The sequence below is a fragment of the Lacerta agilis genome, chromosome 12 (assembly GCF_009819535.1).
Source record: "Lacerta agilis isolate rLacAgi1 chromosome 12, rLacAgi1.pri, whole genome shotgun sequence".
NCBI classification, from domain to species: domain Eukaryota; kingdom Metazoa; phylum Chordata; class Lepidosauria; order Squamata; family Lacertidae; genus Lacerta; species Lacerta agilis.
In genome coordinates this window covers 20045556-20071734 of record NC_046323.1, presented here as the reverse complement: position 1 = coordinate 20071734, position 26179 = coordinate 20045556, and the positions used below count along the sequence as shown (strand labels likewise).

The following is a 26179-nucleotide window of genomic DNA, read 5'->3' as shown; positions in this document are numbered from 1 at the left end:
ATTTACTGCCATGTCTTTATCAATAGTAATTTCCACCACTTCAATAATTAAATTGTTGAATAATGACTCATCAGCTATGGGTCACTGCCATTATTCGTTTGCTGGTTCTACAGAAGTCTTTCCCCCCTGTTTCTATGACTTAGCTACTCACAAACAAAACAGATCAATATTTGTGGGAGAAAAGTAACACGACTGTCAGTCTATACTAATCGCTTCTAACAACATATCCCTATTAAAAAAACAAAAAACTGCATGGCAAAATTTCATGCTACTAAGGGGTTTGAATATTAAGATTTCTAAATAGTACCATACTTACTTTCCATCAGTGTCTGATGCAGCTGCATAGTGCAATGGTGTACAACCCCTTTCGTCGAGGTCGTTGACACTTGCTCCAGAACCCACAAGGGCAAACAGGCACTGGTAATTACAATTGGCAGCAGCATAATGGAGTGGAGTTCTATGGCATAATGAGAGAGAGAGAGAGAGAGAGAGAGAGAGAGAGAGAGAGAGAGAGAGAAGGAGAAGGAGAGGTGCAATAGTACACATTAAAAAGCTCACTCTAACACATGAACAGCTGACAAAGCTACTGTAAAACCATTTATATTTCCAATATTTCTTTTTTGCAAGTAAGCACTTCAATGTGTGTGCTTGATAGTGGTTAGTACATCCTCATCTTATCACAGTCTCTGTGATACTGCAAACTCAGGGTTGCTGACCTGAAGCACTCTAGATGTTTTTGAACTACAACTCCTATGTCTAACTATGGTTATGCTGGATAGGGCTGATGGGAGTTGAGAGTCCCACCAACATTAGAAGGGCTGCAGGTTAGTCATCCCTGTTGTAGACTCTGGGCTGGTTAGGATGATCCCCATCCACCCTAATTGCTGTGGGACTCCACCTCTTCCCACATCCAGGACATCCATCGGCAGCACCATGTTTTCACATCGTCTGCAGGTGAAAATCCACTATGCATAAGCCTAGACAGCACAGTGGAATCTCATATTATGTAAAAGTTGTTGGCCATAAGATTCAAATCAACATACATTATATTTTGTGTGTATAGTTCCTATGGAAATGCTTTGTTAATGCATGTTCAGCAAGCCCAATAGCAGGTAGCAGGTCAGACACAACCTTTAGTTCTGGTTTCACTTTCCCATTGTGCGTAGAGAGAAAAGACAAGATTGTTTGAATTGGCTGCTAACATAATGAGCTGTTTAGCCAGGAAAAGAACTTGGGAGTCAAGACAGAAAGAAGGGGAAAACAGCAACCAGCTAACTAACAAGGGTGCAACACCTGGAGACTATAATCCCTACTTAAAATTTCTCCAAACTTTAAGGAATTCTAGATGCAGACCAGAGTTATCAAGTTGCTGGGCCAGATAAAGAGATCACACTTGACTCAATATGCCCATACCTACAAGTGGAAAGCTCATAATAATCTAAAGGTATCAAATAGAAATCAAACAGAAGAATAATAGAAGAAAAATATTTTAGGCTTAAAAGAATGCATTTGTGAATGCTGTCATAAATCTCTCTTCTCAGAGTCCTTCAAGGATAGAAATATGGGTTGGAAGTGCTAATTTCTTCAACAGCTTGATCAAATGAAGCTTTAAAATCAGATTGTAAGATTCAGTTTGAAGGAGAGATGAAAAGCAATCAATTTCTTCCAAGCTACTGACATTTATTGGTAAATAATGGAAAGAAGGGTGCAAGTGGGACATTTCCTGAATGTACTTGGTTGATTTACTGAGGTGATATCAGATATGTTGTTTGTAACAATATTTATACTGAAAATTTATCAATATGCCATGATAATTTTTTATATTTCCAGTAAAGGGTAGAAATAAGTCTGAAAATTTGAACTTGATCAGTCTTGAAATTTACCAGTATATCAGAATACTTGGACATATCCCTAGAGCCTAATTACACTGCAGACAAGTAGATTTCAATGGTAAATGAGTGTCTGTTTATATAAATATATAAAAGCAGATACAATATTAAGTGCAAGGGTGGAAGTGACCATTTCAGTGCTTTTCATAAACAAGGGAAAGAGCATGTAATTAGACACTGATGGTAAGCAAACTATGCTTATTATTTAACATTTCCTGCACATTCAAAAGGAGCATCATGTTTTACCTTCCAAATTTGTCTTTCTTATTGAAGTCTGCACCTGTGTTGAGCAGCAGATTTAGGCACTCCAAATTCCTGAAAGTTTTAGAACATGCTTCGCTTAGTCAGACTTCTCTAAAAGAATCCCCATGCAATGTCACCCACGATAATCAGAATCTGCAGTTTTCTATGAATCTAGGCTAGGATCCAAAGGATTACAAAGAGTTCTGAATGTCTTCCAGCCATATTCCCTAGGATGGCACCTCCTTAAAAGCTCTCCACCCAACCACCAAGGAACCTTAGGGTGAGATGGCACAAGTGACTGACACCAGAAGGTAAAATTGCTTGTGCATGGGCTTCTCTTAATCTTAGGCTCTTAGCCATTGTAAGAAATATTTTAACCAAACCGCAATATTAAATAACTACCAATAAAATAATGCAATATATAGTGTTAACTTCTTTTAATCACAAGCAATAAAGACCTGTAATCATGGAAGGGAAATAAAGGGCATTAGAGAAGGACCCAGATAAGCTAGTTCATTTAGGCTTGATTTTGTTTAACAATGCTTCAAAACCAGGAGTTTGTGAAGAAGCACTTGTTCATAGCTACTTAAACCCATAATATTGTGATGGTATCCCTGAGAGTTCATGGAAGAGTGCATCCAGTACTTCAGACCTCATTAAGTATAGTGGGATAGATACTAGACAAACCCCTTATTGCTGTCCATAACATGTTAAATCTTCTTAAGCACAGAAAAATATTTTCCAAGTATTACACAGGTAGTACAGATCATCTGACAGACTAACTTTTCTGCTGCTGCTGCAAATCCTAAATTTTAAGAAGTTGCTAAAACTGTACATACCCTCCAGCTGCAGCAGCATGAAGACAGGTCCTGCCAAAATCATCTGGAGTATCTATGTCAAAGCCTACAAAAGAAAGGAATTATTCTGTGAAACCACCTATAAAATGCATCTCTCTGTCCAGTTTGGCAGAGTATGCTATGAAGCAAACTTCCTTATATAGTAACTGTAGCATGAATTGTTACTTCTACACAATAAATTAATCCCCCAAAGATGTTCTGTTAATGTATGAAAAAGCTAGCTTTAACCCCACTTTTGTAGCATTGCTGTTGAGTCTTCTCAGACATAGTGTTAAACAATGTCTTAGCATTATGCACAAAAGCTTGAGGGTAACAAATTTCTTGCTATCCTCTGGCACAGCTGCAATGTATCAACTTTTTGCTTTTAAACTAACATGCAGCTCCCTAAAGGTCCAAACAAGCTAGGCTCAAGAGGTGGTTTATAATCCTGGCTTACTCATAAACCACAGTTTAAATTAAACACATTTTTCCTGAGTTTGGATGCAGCCGGGTGTTGTGGTTAGTTTAAAATCAGAAGAAAGTCTTCCATATAGTTGCACCAGAGGAGGTATGTGGGGATGAGGAGAGCATGTGAGCACAAAACTCATTTGCATAACAGCAAACCTGGACCACTGAACACAGTTATGCCTTCAGATTCCTTCTGCTGCAAGTACTGCTTTACATAGGAAGCAAGAGACCTGGGAATTATCACATTTATAGCACAAGATGCCTAAAATAGAAAGACTGGGTATATAAAAGGGGGGGGGGAAATCAAGCTTCCAAACCATACAATGGTTCTCCATCAGCAAGAGAACTTCAGAGTAAAATAAGATCAAATATTCAAAACCAGCCAAATGCCTACCATAATATAATGTGGGGGATATTGAATTTTGCACACTAAAGATGAAGGGAAAATATTTCTTAGGAATTTTGATTCCAGTACATGCCAAAAGGGCACCTATGTTTCTGGAATAAATTTTCCATTAAAGAAAGAAAGGCAGGGTGATATTTCCATCATTCTAGAGGGTAGAACCCCCAGCAGCTTCCAGAGCAATATGCAAGCACTTAAGACTAGAGTCGGCAGATGTTGCTTTCTAACTAGGACAATCCATAGACCAGAATATCTTACTGTTACCCACTGAACAGACCCTGAACTATGAAACTGTAATAAAGGCAGTCACTTGATTTTCATTAAATTATGCATCACACTGCATACGAAGAGGAGCAAGTTTTCCTCTGACCTTGCACTGCATTTCAGAGGTTTAGTACAAGATGGTAGGCAAAACACTCTTGTGGGGAGAGGAGACCTAGCAAAGACCTAGCGACTAAAAATTTTTAGTTGGCCAACAAGACCAGCTAAAATTAGTTGGCAGCTGTTTAAGGTGGAACTCACGATCAGGGATGCAAAACCTGTTGAAAGGTTTATTTAAATATTAAGGTTCATTATTGTTTCACAAGATGTGTATCTCCTTAAAGGCCAGAGTAAATATAATGACCTAGTTTTACAGCAGTATAACAGGTGCTGTTAAGTTGTGTTAATTAAGCTGTGTCAGCAATTGGGTATAGTATATAAAGAGCAGCGTGTACCACTCTCAGTACCCTGGTGAATCATAGATTTAATGTAAAAGGAGTTTTTGTTTTGGTAATTAAAGCCAAGCAAAATATATTTTTGCGTTTCTTCATTGTTTCCTGAACGTGTGGTCTCCCCAGCACACTTTCTGCAGTGCAACTAATCTGCTAAATATGCAACAAAGCCAAGTAACAAGTCAATTGATTTCAGTGGGCCTACTCTTGAGTGTGATTAATGCTGGATATCAACTACTGAATTAAACCCCACACACAAGACATGTAGAGTAGAGGAACTGCATGAGGACAGAGCTTGCTCACAATCCTCCCAACCATGGTTTGGAAAATCATCTAACTATAGGCACAGTCTATTTTAAATCACTTTTCACTACAGTGTGTGTTATCAAGATATGGAATAGCCACTATTTATCTTCTTTAGTTAGTTAGGAGTTTATATCCCACCCTTCAGAGTTTATGCGCATAGCGGTTCAAAAGAGTATTAAAGCAGAAAAAAACACTGAAGATGGGTTTTCCTTTTAGCGATTAACTGTTGCTTTTTTTTTGTTAAAATAGAAGCATTCATGTTATCAGCAAAAATATATCTTTACTGGACTTTTATTACATGCGTACCCATCAGAAAGTTAATTTTTAAAATACCATCACCAAGAATAGTCCTTGATCTGCTTACGGCTCTAGTTATGTAATAAAAATTGTAGCTTCCAACTCCAAAACAATAACTCTGTTATGCCTATCAGGGAGTGTGAAGAGACTTGGAAGAGTAATACCATACACTCCTTCTACCAACAGTTAAAATTTTCTACTAAAAACAGAGGCTGCACCAATATCAATGGCCAAAAATATCTAACAGGCTCTGTCTAACCAGTATAAAAATGTACAGTGGTACCCCGCTAGACGAATGCTTCGCTAGACGAAAAACTCGCTAGACGGAAGCATTCGTCTAGCGGGAGGCTGCCCCGCTAGACGAAAAAGTCTATGGGGCTGCCTCGCAAGACGAAAAAATTTCGTCTTTTTTTTTTTTTCGTTTTTGCGGAGCGCGGCTCCCATTGCCGCTCCGCAAGACGAAAACCCCGCTAGACGAAAATTTTCGCGGGACGAATTATTTTCGTCTAGCGGGGCACCACTGTATCTGACTGAAAGCTTTAGAATGATAGAGTACATTACCTCACAATAAAACTACTCAGTATGTATTCACAGGACTACACAACATTTGCTGTTTTCTTTTTATTAAGACCTACCATATTCCCCCAAGATATTGGATTTCAAAATGAGTGATATGGACAACTGTATAGAACTGCAACTGTTTCATAGCTATAGCAGACTCAAAACTAACAACATACATATACCTGTAATGTAGGCATTTCAGGGTCAGGGGAACATGCAACCATTCTAATCTACAAATCTAAACAACATATAGCTATTTATCATTGAAAATTAAAGTTTCTAAATTCAAACTAGTTTCACCCCAAAGGAAACATTTCTCTGGGTCACTGAATTCATCCCACCACAAGAAAATATGGGATACACTATCTAATGTATCAATTAATGAAACTAATCAATCACAGATAATATAATATAAATTTTTCAGAGGTTTAATACATAAATTATCATCAGTGCTTTTTTTCTAAACCAAAAAGTGCCGGAAGGCACCTCACTTGGAAGACACACTCCAGAGTCCAAAGAGGATATCTATGGCGCTTGGAGGGGGGGTCTCCTCATGAGCCAGAGGAAGTCTTGGTCAGGCTCCATTCATGAGGCTACCTCAACTGCCTTTGCCCAGGCATGGGAGGAAGAGGTGGCCCACCCTCCTGTCCGTGCGAAGGCAGCTGACGCACAGGCAGGTAACTTCTTTAAACTGCTCCGCTGAGCAGCATGTGACTGCTGGCGCCGTAGCTGAGCATCTTGTGTGAGCCAGAGTAGCATGAGGGCTTGCTCAGCTGAGGAGCGGCTTAATTGACTAATACAGAGCACAGAGATCACTTGGGCAATCCTTCAAAATATAAAAGGTAAGGTAAAGGACCCCTGGATGGTTAAGTCCAGTCAAAGGAGCTCACCCCATCGCGTGGATTCAAACTGTCGACCTACCGATCAGCAAGCCCAAGAGGCTCAGTGGTTTAGACCACAGGGCCACCCCCAGAATGCAAGCCCCCATATATCTGGGTGCAGGACAAGACTGAAAAAGATTGCATACTGCATTCTGTCTCATAACTAAAACAAAGCAGATTTCCACCACTGGACATTTTATGTATGAACAGTGAGCGTTCACACCTTTTACATTTAAACTCATCTATGAAGCATCTGAAAAATTCAAAAGCCGTAATTCGTTATAGTCTGAAAAGTATTAATGAGATTATCTACAATTAATTGCAGAGGTAGTACAGTACTTTTTGGTGCATCAGCATACAAAAATGAACGTCATGGCTGACTGAGAACTTGAAACAAAACCTTGCTACTATGAGTCCACCTCTTGAATCATTATATTGTCAAACAACCAAAGGTTAATAGGAAAAGGATTTTAAATTATTTTGAAGAGCCTACCTGAAGACAGCAGCTTTCTGCAACAGTCTGAGAATCCACTTAATGCTGCCAAATGGAGAGGAAACATTCCATGTATACCCCGCCTAAGATACACCATAATCAGACATCACAGTCTCATTACAATAGAAGTAATCCAAGATGTCATGCCAAACTCCTTGTATATAAGGTAGCATTTAATTGCCCTTGTTAAAATAATTAAAGTAACTAATACATTTAAATGTAACGGTTCAGTCTAAATACAGAGCAATCATTCAGAATGAGAGCCAAATAAAGAATTGAGCCTTATCTATTTTTACATTAGAAATACAGAGGCTGTTTGTCTTATTTTAAGCAGCATACACAAAGCAACATGCAGCATTTTTAAGTTTGAATAAATTACAGAAATTTTATTAAGACCTTTATGCAAACTCTTCTCCACAGATGTTTACTGTTCTGTAAAGAGTGTAATATTGCACAAATTCTGTATTATTTATTTGTATAATATTGAGTGAGGTTTTACAGAGGCAATTTGACCAGTTTTGGACTAGATATACATTATATGGGATAAAGCTGTATCTCTTGCTCATGTTCTAAAAAGGGACAATACTACTACACTGAGACACATCATTAGAATTAACTTATTACACTCATTCTCTCTCTCTCTCTCTCTCTCTCTCTCTCTCTCTCTCACACACACACACACACAATATGACCCTTTTAATTGATATATATTTCACTTTGATGTATTACAAGTGTTTCTTACTTTGCAGTGTCAGCACCACTTGTAATTAATGTGTTGATGAGCAGTTCATGGCCATATCTGGCTGCTATGTGCAAAGGTGTATTTCCATTCTTATCTTCACAATCTATTTCAGCTCCTAGAAAGTAAATGTAAAATAAAGTGTAACCATATATGCATGTATGCTCAGCCGCATACAGATTGTTAAACAAATAAATTCACATTTTAGATTATCAGAAAACTCAGAAATTTTCAAAATGTCAAATTGAGTCTAAGGTGTCTGAAGATCCTGAAATGTACCTAAAGGCCACTTGCCATGTTAAGAACAGGCAGAAAGTGGAAGCACAAGAAGTATGTGTTGTTGTTGTTAAATTTGTATACCATCCTATAAAGGTAAAGGACCCCTGGACAGTTAAGTCCAGTCAAAGACGACTATGGGGTATGGCGCTCATCTCGTTTTTCAGGCCAAGGGAGCCGGCTTTTGTCCGGACAGCTTTCTGGGTCATGTTTCCAGAATGACTAAACCACTACTGGTGCACAGAGGACCGTGACGAGTGCCAGTGTGCATGGAAATGCCATTTACCTTCCAACAGCAATGGTACCTATTTACCTACTCGCACTGGTATGCTAGGTTGGCAGGAGCTGGGACAGAGCAACGGGAGCTCACCCCGTCATGGGGATTCGCACTGCCGACCTTCCGATCGGCAAGCCCAAGAGGCTCAGGGGTTTAGACCACAGCGCTACTCACAGGTCTCAGGGCAGTTCATGGGATAAAATCACAACATAATAACACGAAATACACAATCAAAATAAAAACAATACCCCCTCAATAACCCAGTAACTCCCCTTTCCTTCCTGTTAATGCTGATAATGAGATTCAATGATATCCTTCAAAGCAAGTATCAAAAGGCTTCTGGAGGTCACATATCTTACTATAGGAGAAATATCTCAGTTCTAGTTCCCTAATTGAATCATAGACTTGCAGTATGGGGAGGGACCCCAAGGGTCATCTATATAGTTGCCATGAGAAAAGCAGCACTATGTTTTTTGTGTTTGTTTTTAAAGGAAAATGGAAGTGTCTTTGTTTGTGGTACTTTCTTTGATCCCAGGTCTTTGTGGGCTAATTTCAGAGTTCCAGAAAAATTTACTCTGAGACCAAACCTGCCAGTGTAAAACATAAAACACAGGTTAGCAGCATGATAAAGCCAACTAAAAGATGAGTGAGGGCAGGGCCCTCAGAGCAGACTTATTTGCTTGACCCAGGCACTGGCAAACCTGGAAAAAATAAGAGGTTGCCTCCCCAGAGAGAATTCTCTCCCATCAGTTTTTAAGTGCTGTAGCACTAAATTAATGACTTTATATACCCAACTTTAACAATAGTGTTTTAAATTGCAGGATTAGTGTTATAGGTCTGTAACAGCATCTAGATTTATAAAGGTGATGGAGCATACTGGAATTACAGGTTTTTAAAAAAAGGAAAGTTTGCTATTGATTTAGTAACCTGAATATTTCAGAAACAGAAACTTCAAATTTCTGAGATTCATATTTCAGCACACAAGGCAGACAGATGAAAAGGTTAATGCTAGTAAATTAACTGATTTATTTAAAATGTCAAACCATATGCATTGTATGACAGTGACAGAAACATTAATATTTTAATACGTTTTCTTTTCTTTTACCATTCTGGATGATTGTTTGTGATCTTGAAAATCTTCCATGGATTGCTGTCATATGCAAAGGTGTTTTTCCATCTTTACTCTGGGGAAAAAGAAGTCAACCCATGGCTACCAAGTCAATTGACAACATTAGATAGATAACTTCAGTATTTTATTTTTGGTTCATTTATACTCCTTTCCTGCACTATTGTAACGTTGTGCTAGAGGTTTTTTTTTAACATTATAGTTTTGTAAATATTTGCATTATAACTGCACATAACAACACAGTGAGGCCCACTCAGAACTATATGTTCAGGGCACTTGCTGTTTAGACAAGAATGACAGCAGACAATCTTTTTCACCTAGCACCATAGCCACATCCCTAAGCAAGGATGCCAGAATAGTTAAAGCAAGCTTTGACTAGTTAAAGCAAGCTTTTTCATGAATACCTGAGACACCCAAATCTGTTACACACAAATATTTCACCTGTGTCAACTGACACTTTGGTGTTGACCAGAAACCCACCAGCAATTCATTGCAAATCAGAAGCAATGCTCAATGGAACTATTCCATTCTGGGGGATACTGTGTATTTTATATGCAACCATTCCCCTACAATCACATCTTAGAAGTAGGTCAACCTTAAGGCATGAGGTAATTCCGATTTTTTGCTGAACTGCGACAAAGCATTTATAATCTGCAGCCATGATTAGCTATGCTAACATGAACAGAACGGTCAGAAAAAGAAACATTTTCATACATTTAATATAGACAATGTGATAATAAAATACAAAGATAAAAATTCTGATTATTTAAAATACTGCATATATTAGCATTTCAAATTGTAAACTGCTTTGAGAGAACTGGCAGAAAGACAGCATATAAACAAAGTTAAACATATAAGTAAATAAGCAAACAAACAAACTGGCATTCATCCCACTTCAATATTCAAAGAGTAATGTATTTTTCTCTTCCCCATCTCAAGAGAATGGGGATTGGGGGACAATTGTGGAACAAAAGGATGGTAAAATATATTGCCAGCACTCTTTAGTTTTGGCTTACATTTCTATGTATCTATTGATCATCATTACAAAGTAAAACACAGGCCACTGTGTTCATGTTTCCACAGATTTTTTTTTTTTAATTTCAATGAATTATTTTGTGTTATACGTGTGGGGTTTTATTCTTTATCTGAGCAATATGCTCAGATGCACATTTTTAAAAATGTTCAGCTTTGTCTAACATTATTTTTCATAACTTTCCAATAGTCAGTTGGAAGCTCTCTGAATTATTAAACTTTTTTCTTAGTCCCTTTTGTGTGACCCATATGAGTGGTTCTCAAACATTTTGGATCAAGTACAAACCATATCTACTTTGTTTTCAGTGAGTGAACCACAATTACATGGGTGATTCTGTGGACAACTTGATCAAGTAGGGGGATTCCTCAGAGTCCCTTGGGCAAAAAGTAGGCTTTAGAAAGTAGCCTGGAAACCAATGAACCATAATCCTACAAGCTCTCCCACTTATTCACACAGTAAAATGCATTGAGCCATGCGTTGGTTGAATATTAACAGTGTGCATATTATTTCATATTGCGTTTTAGGACGTGCATATTGATAATGCCAAGAAAATGTTCATAAATATTGTTACAGCATTTAAAATTCACCTTTCAGATCATTTTACCTTCATATTCACATCTGCGCCATTACAAACCAGAAGTTCTAAACACAATGCTCCATGGGTCGATGCAGCAGCGAAGTGTAAAGGTGTAAATCCCTTCTCATTCATTTGATTTACATTAGCACCAGAGTCTATCAGTTCATTTACTACAACATCTTGTCCATTGAAGCAAGCGACATGAAGAGGTGTATTTCCATATGCATTTGGTTCATTCATCTGTAGGGGAAAATATTATAGGGAGTCTTTCAAATGTTAAGTCCTTAGGCTACTTTTAGACCATCACAATAATAATCAATATTCAGCAAATGTTATAAACAATATACTTGTTCAATAAAAATGACAATTATTCATTGAATCTGAATCAGGGTTAAAATGCTCAAGGTGGACCACAGTCCAGTACCAGAACATGAACTTTACATACGAATAGTCACAAGTTTAATTCCAGTAAAAAGGATCTCAGATTTGCAGGACAGAGCAAGGTTGCAGTTCAGTGAGGCAGACCACACTAGGCTACATGGGACAATGGTATATGACTCATTATAAACCTTTAGGTTTTCAATTATTAGTTGCAAGAGTTTAGCTCTAATTGACACGTGATTACCCTTTCTTCCATCATAAAAATATAATACAATCAGCAAATCTGTAGTCAAGTACTCTTCCAGAGTTCTGATTATCCTAGGCAAGTTGTAAAACTATAAATATATGGATGCATACAAGGGTGCAACAATGCAGAAATTAAGATTATTTTGTCACCTTCCTAACACCTTCCCTGCTGTGTTATTTCTCTTTCATAGGCTGCCTGTTTTATACTAAGATGGTCTACTACAAAATGGCAATGCCTGTAATTAAAAAATAATAAATGTACTGTGCTCAGTTGTTGAAGCATTATGAACTACACATTTAAAGCTGGATACTGAAGCCCCTGAATGTTCACCTTAAGGCTGAATGATGGTTACTACATCCTAAATTAGACAGAATACCAACCAGAAGTGGTTCACCTGGCATAAAAGAGCTGCAACACTTGTTTCCTGGTGGCAGGGTTGCTACCACTTACTGGGAAGGGAGAGGGCAAGGAGGCAAGGTCAGCATGTTTCAAGTGCACCAGACCAACCCTGTGCTTCCACCAGTGCACCTACCCTGAACCAACCTTTTCACCAATCCTGGTATGCAGAACTCAGCCTGTGGCTAGGAAGTTAGCATTGTGGCGCCACACTACTGGGTTTCAGATATCAACCTTTTGTAACTGGAATCTTAATATTCTTGATATCAGTCTTCATTGAACTTAAAACCTTTCCAAAATGTATTACTAATATTAGATTCTCTTTATGGACTACTTAGCCTTGTACAATACTAAATATTCTTATAGTGCTGGAGTATGGCAATGTTGGCATAATCCCAAATGAATTTTATAAATTTTCTATGCAATATAGTTTTGTGTCTATTGATATCGAGGCAAAAACTAATTGACAAATCAACTGTTAAGAGAGTTCTATTCATATATTACAATGGAGTCATAACCACGATGAGCACAGTACAAATCATTTATTTATTTAGGCTGATATAACCATTTCTGTGGTAGTTAAGAACTGCACTCAGGACCAATCATAAATCACAATTAAAAAGAGCAGATTACAGTCTCTTAACTGGTTTCTAAAAGAAATCTGAAAAAGCAGGATCGATCCGTGTATGGGACAGCTGCATATTCCTGCGTTGCAGGGAGTTGGACAAGATGATCCTCAGGGTCCCTTCCAACTCTACAATTCTACGATTTAGGAGGTGAATGTTCTATATAAAGAACACTAGCTATTCCAGAAACATTCTTATAGAACAGACTAGATACAGTGGTGCCTCGCTAGACGAAAATAATTCGTTCTGCGAGTGCTGTCGTATAGCGAATTTTTCGTCTTGCGAAGCACCAACGAGAGAATAGCGGTTTGACGAAAAAAAGAAAAAAAAAATCGGAAATTTTTTCGTCTTGCGAGGCAAGCCCATTGAAAAATTCGTCTTGCGAGACAGCCTTCCGCTAGCGAATGCCTTTCGTCTAGCGAGTTTTTCGTCTAGCGAGGCATTCGTCTAGCGGGGTACCACTGTATTATTTTATGTCAGTACATACTACATACAATTCCTCAAAAACTGTACTCATGTCTTAACAATGTACAAAACAATGAGAAACAATTTAGAGTCATCTCTTACTCACATCAACTCCAAGATCCAGAAGATACTTGACTACACTAATCATTCCACTGGAAGCTGCAGCATGTAGTGGTGTGTATGATTTTTTATCTTTACATGTAACTTCAGCACCATTGGCTACTAGTAGTTTTACTACATCAATATGACCTGAAAAAATGAATAATTATATCATTTATTATACTGCAAACTTTTAACTGGTCAAGCAAATGTTAATCTCTGGGGCAGAGTTAAGGTCACATGTTTGAGATTATTGTGGTGTTATGATGACTAATAATAGATGAACACATTCAAGATTGCCCTTCTTTTAAACAGTGAGTTGCGGGTCTTAGTCATTAAATTTTAAATGTGAAATCCAATCCTTTTGATCTACCAGACCCATCTGCTAATGTAAGTGAAAGGGGGGGCACATTTTTTTCTTATTCTCCTTTTTGCAGCTCCCTTGCTCCCAAGTATCTTGGTTCAACAGAAACAGTGTACAGGCCCTGAGACCGATTGTGTGGTTTGGATTTAATCTGAACAATAAGTGTGTCACTGTGGTAAACCAAAGGAAGGACCACTGGTGCATCCAGCACTGATCCCTGCACACACCAGCCACAATTAGAAGGTTGCAATTGCCACACTTAATGCATTGTTAGCCATCCCTTGTGACTTGGATGCCATCCACTTAGTATATACTGCCTTGATTTGCTTTAATGAGACACCCTGTCTGCATTTTGTGAGAGGTCCAAGTATGGCTGCCTTCAGAAAGGACGAGACCATGCCACTAAAAGCAACATATTAATGTTGCAGATACCTTTGCCATTTTAAGTCCTGTGGTGATCTAATACAACTCAGGCTGCCCCAGGAAAACTTACCCATGTCTTTTGTTATGGGCTCACTGTTCAGCCCAGGCCTTTGTGAAAATTGATGTTCACTGATAAATTATTCCTATAACTGGATCCACATTGCACCTAGAGATTGTTCAGCTTTTTCATATCTCCCTAGAAGTCTGCTCCATGCTGGTATTCTCCAGACATCATACTGCTGTGGTAAGTTCACTTCTTTCTGATTTTTTGCTAGATCCGTTCCTTGTCCTTTTTCTCTCTCCTTCCCCCACCCCATCTTGATTTCCTTCTCTGAAACACACTTGTCTATTTTCTTCTCAGAAATGGACTAGTCAAAACTCCTGCGCAGAGAGGAACTAGGCTAAGATAGTTCAGTGGAAGCCAAATAAAAATTTAAAGAGGAACAACTTAAGGAGGGGCTAAAGCAACCTAACTTTCTGAAGCACCCTAATTTTTCAAGGATTGTGGTGGGTAAGAAGGTCTCATGGTTTGGGACAGGGGCAGCCCAACTAATTTTACTGCCTGTGGCGAAGCAGCGTATGCCATTAAGTCAAAGTGCATTGTACCCAAGGCCCATCAAGTTCTGTTGACACCTCTCTTTGGCCTTCTTCTTCCCTATCTCTACAATAGTAACTAAACACACAGTCTAGACAACACCCGAGTTGCCTGAGGCCACTGTGTCACTCTGCCTAAAAGTAGTCAGCTCTACTAACATAGGGCGAGTGGTTATGTAGTATAATCCCTTTTTACTTTGCCTGTATGTTTCTGTGAAGGCACTTCAAACCACAAAGCTATTCATTTACTTTTAAACCATTCTATTCTTACTGCTAGCTCCTCTGAAAGGACAGTAATTATAAATTCCCTGAAGTAAGCAAGGTATTTGTAGCAAATGCAATTTGATCTGTAGCATGAAACCATCTATGGTAAAGATCTGTTCTGTGAACGTTCTGGGTCCATGTGCATGTATGTATGGTCATACAGGCAGAACTTGTTGCATTCTGCACCACCTTCCATGGTGTTCTGGAGGGTTGCCCAACTCTTTGGAACAGAGTATGGGGTCACAGGGGACCGTAGCACAAAGTGGAGTCAGTGAAAATCACCACCCTTGTATTAGCAGACACCTTGACTAGATCAAAAGCCATTCCATGGCCCCGATTTTCATTCTATACTTCATCTCATACTTTCTTCAATATCTCATAAATGTCCCTATGTTATTTAGTAATATAGAGATATTTAATGAATACTTTGATCAATCACAATTGGTTAAAAAGAAGTTAGTTAATTAATTGTTCTTTAGTTGGTGGAGTCCCAACCGATTCAATAATGCTTGTCTCTTTCAGAGAAAATAATTTCTTTTTAGTACCATTAGGTGATCTTTTACATGTGAAAGATCCACAATGAACATGCTAGATATGTTTCTAATATTAGAAGGGATTCATCCAGGAGAAAAGACCACCATAACCTTAAACCAGACATAGTGATGCAAAATTGAGACAAGGCTGGTGGAAAGATCAGTCTCTTATCCACACCAAACAAGGATTGTACTGGATGCTCTGTGTTCATATGTGCATTCAAACTGCCTATGATATTCCTGATCCAGGAAGGAAACAGCATGCAGAAGCCTGTTTTAAGAACAAAACCCTGAAACAAAGAAATCAGCCCTGAATAAATTCCTGCCGGAAGTCAAGTAAGGAAGAATGAAGTGCTTTTACATACCCATATAAGCTGCCCAGTGAATTGCTCGTCTGTCTTTCTTGTCAAAGGCATTGATATTGGCACCTCTAGACAATAATAAACTGACCATCTAAAATGAAGATGTTATATTTCTTAATATACATAAATATTTATATTAATTTAAAGCATAATCAAAGTTGAATAAAGTTAATGCCTGCACAGCACTTAAAACTAAAATGCATCTACACTGAGGGAGAAAGTTACTGATGTGATCACTTAGCTTATGTGATCACTGCAGGATTAAAATAACCAAAATAAACAAGCTTCAATCAGTTTTTTTAGCTATTGGGATTTTCACAACAACTTTTCAAAAACTATTAAAAGTCACTGTTGAAGTAGTTTTTGCAACCCTGAAAAAGCAGAAAAAATTAGGTGTGTCATCAAAAACTTGATTCTGATGGTTATGGATTACATTAATGACCATTACCAATTAACATTTTGCTACAGTACATATGATGGAGACTAAAAGGCTTTAATTGGTCTGCAACTATAATGTATGTCTTCCCTTAATCAGCGTTAAACAGTTTCAAGTAGAAAGAAAGTCATGAAGGCACATGACACAGGAACCTTGCTCTAGCTAAAAAGGTCTGGATGTTGACTGCCTGATAACCACATTTACCACCCTGAGTTCCATGATGCAAGAAAGGCAGGATAAACGTATTATTTTAAATTAAATAAGGAGAAAATATTTTTTCCATATTAAAAAAAAGAACAGTATTTCTGCAAAGCTAAAGTAAGCATGTTGCAGTTTTCTTTGCATGTAGCACTGGGATTAGGTAAACAGACACCTGTTTGTGGAGGGACAGCTGGCTTGGGGGAGTCAAATATAAGAAGTCTTCTGTACCTCAACATGTCCACTGAAGGCTGCATGATGTAATGCCGTTCTACCAGCACGGTCTGACACATTTACATTGCTGAGAAGTGGCACCAAGGCTTCTGCACACTTGACAGCTTTATTTGCAGCTGCTATGTGTAGGGGTGTTTGCCAATTTTTGTCACGGGCATTGACATCTGCTGAATGCTTCAACAACACCTGCACAGCATCCTATAAATAATAAAACACACACTTCCAATAAATAAAAAAGATTAGCAAAGTAACCTCCCAATTCTTATATACTCTGCAACAAAGTGTCCAAAAGCATGTGATCAAATATCTGTTCAAAGGCTTATAAAAGGTTTAATGAACGCCTTTCAGCAAGCAACAGGTGACTGGGTGTGACAGCTTCCATACCATGTTCCCCCTTTATTTGTCTCCACTTCCTTGCCAGCACCAGCAGGGAAGGAGGAGTTGTCCTTTTGGATAGGCAGGAAAATTCTTTCTAGTACAGTATTCCTAAAACTAGCATTGATAATTGGTCCCATTGATTCAGGGATTTAGAAGGTTGTGGGGACCAGTGTTATTTAAGCTGCAAGGTTGTTTAGTGAGAGTGGGCAATATAATAACAACATGCTTGGGTATAAAGTCAAGTGAAAGTGAGTTCTCTCCTCCTGCCCTCTTTTGTGTCCCCCCATACAAAGTATAACTTTTTTTTGAGTCCCTTCTACAAACTAATGAGAAAGCAACGATTATTAATGTTTACAAATGTGTTTTATTTTCTGGCTATACTGACCTCTACTTCCTCCTTTTCTAAAATCTATATATGCTGTACTTTTTCATTTATAAATTACAAAATGTGTAACCCAGCTTTCCACATAAATTTTTAAATGGTCAAGGCAACTAAAACCATAAAACACAAAAATAATAGCCAGCTTGGAACCCCTGGTAATATGTGTTTATAATAAAAATAATAAAATATAAAATGAGCATCTACAACCATGTACATTTCCCTATGGAAAGCTTGGCTAGTTCACTGATCATCAGTAACCTGTGTGGGACTGAGGTTGGAATACTATACCTGCCCAACTGCAGGTAAATCAGTGGAATTTACTGAGTGAATATGTAAAGGATTGCACTGTGAATTTTTGTTACGCAGGGTGGAAGGAAGGGCTCTTGTACCTAGACACACTCCTCTTATTATTTCATACAATGAAACCTGGGTCAGTAGTCCTAAGTGTTATCTGAAACCAACATAACACCAAATAGAGCCTAAATTGATCAAACTTTATCTGATATTCAGAGGAAACACATCCAGTTCAGACCATGAGTTTCCCAGGAATGTTTTAGCTTCAGAACTTTTCTTGTTAGTAATAATGCATGCATAATAAAGAGTATTTTTAAAAAATCAAAACAGGAGGCAATATGTATATATTTTGCATTCTGTCCTTTTGTGTGACCTTGGCAAAAGCAGTTTAGGAGGCATTTGACTGCAATGATGTCCCAGCACAAAGGTACAGAGCAAAAACCTTTAGTGCAAAAATTGGCACAATATTATTTTATTAATTTATGAATCCCCAAGGCGATTTACAGTCATACAATAAAAACAATTTAAAAAACCAACTACATATGGGTTTATATACAAACATCTAGGACAGAGACCTTTTGAGAAGTTTTTTTCATCTAGCTGGAAAAGCTTGGCGTTGTTGGTTTTTTTAATCCACTGAAAGTACCAACAGTGGATGCCTGCCTTATGTCCATAAGAATCATAGTCATTTTATGAATGTTTGTCACAGGTCCTCCTTACACCTTGAAAGCCTTTGTAGGTTCCCTGCAACCTCTCTTTCCACATTTAAGCAAGAATAAAGAAATGAGGTGCATGTGGATTGTTCCCTTGGCCAAGCTCTGAGAAGAATCCATGTTCCTGTTGCAGCAGATTTTGACTACAAGCAGCTTCTCTCCTGCCACCAACTGAGCTATTAATCCTCTGGGAGGCTAGATCTGAGCACATCAGCTGGTGATGTGGCAAGTAGGATGGGAGGGGAAACAAGGACAACAGTCATATGTAAAGGTACACGTGCACTGATGGGCAGACAAGATGGCTTGAGGAGGGAACAAGGAGCTCGTGGCAAGCGCCAGAGTTGGAGGGAAAGCTGAGAAGCACCGGCAACACTGTAGAGCCTCTCAAGCTTGTTTCATTTCAGTTCTGAATTTTCCCCCATTTCAGAACAGAACAGTTTTCAACTGAACTTGATCAAATAACTGCTTGCAAAAATTGTGTAAAAGTTTGGGTGGCAAAGAGCAACAGGAGCACCTGGGTATGCTGGGAAGCAAAGCACTACCTGGCTCAGTCTCCAGCCACAGCAACCAGCAACTCTATTTCCACTGAATTCCTCCAGTCCTCACATGGGTCTGGGAAGTAATGAAAATGAAGACAACAGGCAACTAGAGCTGAATAGTGCTTTGCATTATGCTGCCCTATAAAGTGCTTTTTAAAACCTGCAGGAGAAAAAGAGAACAAAAAGTGGTGCTGGGGTGGCAGAGTTTATGGGTCCTTATATTTCTGCCTCAAAGTCTAGTACTAACAGTGTCACTGTCTGCAGGATTCTTTTGCAATAAAATGTACTGAAGAGTTTTAAAGCAAACCCATACCTCACTACATGATGCAACAGCTCTGTGTAAAGGAGTCAACCATTTGCTGTCTTTGGCATTAACTCTAGCTCCTGCAAATGGGGGGGGGATACAAAAAAGGAGTATTATTTGATACCAATTCAAATATCTAAATGACCGTTAAAGGTTAAGAAAAAAAACATTAAAATATTCCTGCAGAGTAAATACAGATTGAGTGTAAATAAAATGTTTTTGCATATTGCAGTTTTTTTGTTTCTCCCTGACAATGACCAGAATTTTAATTTGTCCACCAGCCAGTTTCCTGAATTGTTCAGTACTGAAAGCAGTAACATAAAGCAGTAAATAAGCCAGTATGCTTGTTATCCCTACCTATTCAGTTTCCCTGACTAGATGGGGAAATTATTCCCTTTAATCCAGTTGTTTTTCTTTGATGATTGAGGATTAGCTCTATATTAAAACAGCATACTATATATACCCAGCTAATTGACAGTATTTCATGCCTGTTCATTAAATACTCAGGAATGCAGCACTTGTAGTCCCAAAGCAATACTATGAAACAAAAATCAAACATTAAATATGTAATTCTATGTATGTATATCTGGAAATAAGCCCCACTGAACACAATAGGACTTGCCTCTAAATAAACATGCATAGAATTACACTGTAAGCAAACTAGAAGCTGCAGTATTCCCAGTGAACCATACCTCTCCAACAAAACAAGAAGACAGGAATTTTAGAGGAAGAATAGTAAGTTGTTTGGCTTCACCTTCTCCCACATTAAAACATTCTGTGCCTATGAAGAAGAGACTAGCAGCAGCATCAATGTCGATTCCCATCAAGTCTAATCTTTAACAGAAATATACACATACTAATTTCAGCATTTACAACATTAAAATGAAAGTAGTACTCAGTGTCCCAGAGTATAAATAACATTATCAAAAAAACCTCTGGGAACTAGTTAATGGACTGCCTGCATAACACTAGAACAGATGCATGCATTAATCTTACGCTAATATTTAGAGATGAAATGGCATGTCTGTTAAAGAAAATATACTAGAGGTGGCCTGAGAAGAAAAAAGGAGCAAAACTGTTTCCTTGGGTATTTGTTCCAAGAAAGGGACCATCCTTTTCCACATTATACTACTCAAACTTTAATATAATAATGATTTGCACCAGATGAAGTGGAACAGAAGGGGGAAACACTTTTTTTAAAAGGAAAACAGGAAGCTGCTATATCAGATTATTTGTCAATCTAGCCATATCAGATTATTTGTCAATCTAGCCCAGTACTGTCTACTCTGACCGGCAAGAACTCTTCCAGATCTCAGATGGAGAGGTGTTGCCTAGTAGCTATCTGATTCTTTTAACTTAAAACTCTAGATATTCAACCTGACATCTACATTCAACACATGTGCTCTACCACTGAGCTATAACCCCTCTCCTAAACAGTTTACTTATCAGTGAAACATCAAAGACAAACAGGAGTAAACTTCCCTGGCACATATTGCTCAATTGTGCCAGCATTACCTCAGTTCCCTTCAACTGAACTGATGTTTAGCAAGCTTTCATTTATGCAATAATAGAAAATACTGAAAGTTGCCTCCATGACTGACGTTCATGTAATTTCAAATTTCAGTTTCAACAAATGTTCATAAATAGGCATGGCCTAGCCTTCCTAAAAACTTATTAACAACAGAGGAACAATCTGTTTTCCATAATAGTATATCTTCTATTTAGTTCATATGTAAAATTATCACCAATTCCATGTCCTGCTACAAAAGGAATGACTAAAACAAACAAACTGGAAACTTGGTAGCTACATTATTATTTTTTAATATAGAAGCAGTATTTAAATAGTTAGCTAGCTATGCAATACTTTTAATAATTCTACTGTTATTCACAACAAAACAAAAATGAATGACCAAAACTTTAGTTTTGTGTGTACATTAAACACATGGAAGGTTAAATTCAATAAACAGATTGTTCGTATCTCTTATCACATTTTCAGAACTTGTAAAATGATTGTTCTAGTCACACATCTTGTCCATAATCAAGAAAAGCACCATACCAGATAAAATAAGTAGCTCAATAATTTCTGCATCTCCCAGATACGCAGCAGCATGTAAAGGGGTCCGCTTTTCATTATCCTGTTGCAAGAGGAGGAAAGATTTAATAAATAATAACAAGCAGTAGAAGCATTCCCTACAAATTAATTAAAAATCAAGGTGTAAAGCAGCAGTCAGCAACCTGGGCTGGATCTACACACATCAAAGAAGCGTTTCAGTTAAACAATTTTGCAAATTTTGTATGAAAAATCGGGTAAGCAAAAACAGAACTCCACAGCGTGGAGTGTTACAGTGTCAGAATGCATAAACAACACGTATACTGTAAAGAGTTTTTTCTTTGCCAATGTAGCCAAGTCCCTGGTGTCCACAAAGGCTTTAATTGGTGCCCATGGGCAGGTGTCCTAGATTCTGAGTTTTCATTTTAAAAAAGGATTTAGCCCTCCTAGAAATGAAGTTATGGGGCAAAATGTGCAGGTATCTTGTAATCCAGGGGTAGGCAACCTAAAGCCCGTGGGCCAGATGTGGCCCAATCGCCTTCTCAATCCAGCCCACGGATGGTCCAGGAATCAGTGTGTTTTTACATGAGTAGAATGTGTGCTTTTATTTGAAATGCATCTTTGGGTTATTTGTGGGGCATAGGAATTCATTTCCCCCCCCCCAAAAAAATAATAATAGTCCGGCCCACCACATGGTCTGAGGGATGGTGGACCGACCCACGGCTGAAAAGGGTTGCTGACCCCTATTCTAATCAATTTCTGAGAAATGAGCGAGTGTGTGTGTGTGTGTGTGAGAGAGAGAGGGGGGGGGGAGAGAGAGAGAGGGAGAGAGAGAGAGAGAGAGAGAGAGAGAGAGAGAGCAGTGCAGCCACCTTGTATATTTTCTTGATATTGAGGAATGTTCCCTGTTGCTATTAGATAGCAACAGCATCAAAGTGTGCATGTGAAATCAATATTGTATAATGGTGTGATCTCCATGATCCTGTGCTGGAGGTCCTAGCTGACTTCCCATTGTAAGCATAAAGTTGTTGGGAGTGGCTATCTAATCTAATTTTATGATACTCCGCATGGCAGCCGTTTTGTGTTATCCCACCCCTCATGGCAAGTATTTTGTGGCTAGCATCAGCAGCACTCTCTCAAAATTCAAAATGTGCCCAGTGGTCCATAAAGTTTGGTAATCACTGATGTAAAGCTCTTTTTCAAGTACTGTATTTTACATTTTTAAGAAACACAGTTAACACCATAGCAGTGTTAAACATCTTAGGTGATGAGTAAAAATGTCCATTCCATAATCAAGAACACTTAATGTAGATTAGCAGCCAAGCAAAATACTCCAATCTCCCTTTTATAATCCATCAGTATGGATTTCCAGTTAATGCTTACCAATAGAATTGGAAAACCCCTCATGAGAGGATGGAGCAAGGCTACTAGTTACAAGCAAATTAATTGAAGAGCAAAATAAATATTTCTTTGATTTTTTTTAAAAGGTTCACTTACAGTACAACCCTATACTATATCTACTCAGAAGTAAACACCACTAAATTGAATGGAACTTTCTCCCACATTAGGGTGTAGAACAGCAGCCTTAGTGCAATGCAAATGCTATATATTGAAACAAGCCCCCAAAATTATTTTTACTGGAATACTTGTAAATATATTAAGTCATGCCCACTCAATAGCATACCATTATTTAACTTTATAAAAAATGAGGAACTATTAATACTTCATTTTACTCATTTTAGCATGCTAGAAGAACTGTGGGTGCATATGTACTCCCTAAGGACTGTCACATCATAAAACATATTATGATTTAATCTAGTTTTCACCAGTATTATATGCATTCCAGTTGTTGAATTTGACTTGTATTTTGTCCATTCATTATATATGCCAACTCAAAGTAAGTTTCACTGAGTTCAATTGGGCTTAATCTTAGGTGGGTGGATACAGGATTGCAGCCTAATTAATTTTATGAAAACACATTTCTAAAACTGGAAAATAGTCCATATACCTGTAGGAATATAGTAATAGAAAATGATACACCTCACATCACTGCCTCAAACTGTAATGTGCTGTTACTTCCACATATGCAAACCGCTGTTTGAATGTTCCTTCCCAATTACGGTGATATTGCTTAAACCACTTTGCTGATTTGGATATTATAACAAACTGTGATGTGGGGAAATCAGGAAAAGTGAGAGAGAAGGAAGTTAAGCTTTCTCCTGATGTTCTAAACTGTAGTGTGGAGGACTGGGGAAAATGGTTTCAATTTTCACAAACCAGAAAATGGAAGGCAGACATGAATGAAAAGAAGTTTCACAACAATTCCACGTGTTGTTTCCTGAATTCTGTATGCATGCATGTTCCAATATAGGTCAATTTACTTCACAAAGTGCAAATGAGAAACAAGAAAATCCAAGGCTACGTGCTAGAGACCTTGACACTATATTGAATGATACTTTGTAAATTCCTAGTTTCTTCCTAAGAATGTCATTGTTTACTAATCCAGACAAATGTTATTATTAGCATTAGTATTTTCAATGTGCTCTTCAGTGAAAATGCTCCAAGCCCGGCTTTAAAAAATCACTAATAAGAGTCCCTGTCCTCAGGCTTACACTCTTCAAAAGACATGAAATAAAAGAAATATTGGGGGGGGGGGAGCAGGGGGCAAGCTACACCCAGGCACTAGGTCTACACTACAAGTCTAACAACCAGATGAAATGAAAAGTTAAAGGAGAAAGGACTTGCTAGTCTCTCAACAGAACAGATGGAATGGCCTTGTTTCCCCAAATCCCCTTCTGCTGCAGCCTGACAGAATGCAGTACTATCCTCACAAACTTTTACTATCTTATCGTGGATCTAGGAGTTTCACAGCAGAATACATATCTTTTAACAATATTGTTTTAAAACACTACTTTAAAAGATATTTCACTTCATCACTTTTAAAATACTGGACACAAACACAGCAAGCCAGGCAAGTATTCTTATTCATATTCTGTTGTATGATCTTCCATTTATGTTTGTTTACTATCTATTTTTGTCATTCCTTCAACAGGGTTCTTACATATCATATCATCATAGTCTCTGTCACCCAAAGGAGATAGGACACACATAAATATAGTTTTAATAAAGGGAAACCAATCAGGAAACCCAGTTTTGTACTGATGCAGCCAACATAGGTGTTCTGCATTGCGGAGGTATTAATATGTGTAATAAATGGCCACCAACTAGCACAAAAAGCATCTGGTTTCTTTTTTCCATTCAATACTACCACATCGCAAGTTATTTTCTCCACAACTGCAGCAAAAACAAAAAGGAATTTTGTTGTACCTTAAATAATAATAAATCTGCCACTCTTTAAGATGCAACTAGATTCACTATTGTTGCATAAGGAAGATCCACTCTCCCACTAATTTCTCCCATGCAAATATCCACATTTTTCAATAAAGAAACATCAACTCAACCTCCAAGGCACATGTTTGGGTGCAACTAGATATTTGCTATATTCTGAAAGCAACATTAGACTTGAATGGATACAACAATATTACTATTATGCTGATATTTTATATATATATATATATTTTACACAGGTTACCTATGTGGAAAGACACCTGCCAAAGTTCAAAGTGGATTACTGCAAACACCCATCAGCTGATCAGAGATCAGAGTGAACTCCCTTGAATGTGTACCTTTCAAAGGTGATGCCTCCCTTTGACTGAATGGAGCAAGCTCCTTTGGAGGAGTGCTCTCACTGCCAATCAATGAAACTTGCTTCTTAAATTGGAGCTTTCCCCTCTCTGCTTCAACATGAATCAAACAAGTCACACTCGCCAAGCTCCTGATAGTTCCTTTGTGGACATGTCTGTACCTGCCCTACACCTGACATCACATTATAATGACAGGTAGGCATGACCTGTGGGGGAAAGCTTTATGGGTCAAATTAGGACCCAGACCAGGCATAATTAACCCCATTTGTCATAGGTTTCCCTTCATTGTTGTAGACCTAAATTGTACAGGTCCAAGTAACTTTCACCCAAATATAGGAAGTTTTCAAAATTTATTAATTTATTTCATTACAGTTTGAATTCAACATACTTTAACAATATGCTAGAAGTGCTAGCTTCCACAAGTCTGAATCTTCTGGAACACACTGAGCTCAAAACTGAACATGTTATGCAACTAAGCAATAAAATAAAATAAACCAAAACAGCCCCCTGCACACAAAATTCAGAGAACAAGTGCTGTCTTTTCATGCATTACAAAAGAGGTGCCTAATTAAGACCTTAAATATTAGAATCACAGCAAACAGAAGGTGTGTGTATTCTCTTGGAATCTCACTTGGCAAAGTGGTGCTGCACTTTTTTGTAGCTGCAAAAACAGTTGCATAGTCCCTTTATACTTTCAGTTCCAATTCTTTCTACTTAGCACATTGAAACACTGAGACAATAAAATATCAGTGTTATTCAAGCAGTACTGCTAATAAAGTGTTCACAATAAAATCAAGTAAAATCTTGATGGACCTAACAATAGTTCTTGCCAAGGTTTGGATAGATTACACGATATTAGTGTCATCAACAAATCTCTTAGAAACATTAACAGAACCTGTTCTGTATCAGCACCTACAGTGTTCCAAGGTGTTGGAAAAGGCACTCAGAAGTCTCCTAGTGAGGGAGATTGAAGCTTTATGGACCACAGTGACCTACCAGCCTTTTAATGTCTAATGCAACCAAAAAATGGGGGAGGGTTTTGCCCAGAGTTATTGAGCTTTTATGGGGGGGGGGT

At 38.1% G+C, this 26179-nt stretch overlaps 1 protein-coding gene across 2 annotated transcripts in view; it reads right to left on the bottom strand.

The window, feature by feature from the left end:
• ANKRD28 (ankyrin repeat domain 28) overlaps positions 1-26179 on the bottom strand; it is an 83941-nt gene that overhangs the window by 15733 nt on the left and 42029 nt on the right. For both annotated transcript variants that reach the window (XM_033165761.1, XM_033165760.1), the window contains exons 3-14: positions 21407-21485; positions 19360-19430; positions 16738-16938; positions 15876-15963; positions 13340-13482; positions 11146-11358; positions 9488-9566; positions 7833-7947; positions 7091-7173; positions 2972-3035; positions 2136-2204; positions 317-457 (exon numbers count right to left, since the gene is read on the bottom strand). In XM_033165761.1, the coding sequence (XP_033021652.1) occupies positions 317-457; positions 2136-2204; positions 2972-3035; positions 7091-7173; positions 7833-7947; positions 9488-9566; positions 11146-11358; positions 13340-13482; positions 15876-15963; positions 16738-16938; positions 19360-19430; positions 21407-21485 (1346 nt within the window). The remainder of the gene's footprint in view (positions 1-316; positions 458-2135; positions 2205-2971; positions 3036-7090; positions 7174-7832; positions 7948-9487; positions 9567-11145; positions 11359-13339; positions 13483-15875; positions 15964-16737; positions 16939-19359; positions 19431-21406; positions 21486-26179) is intronic.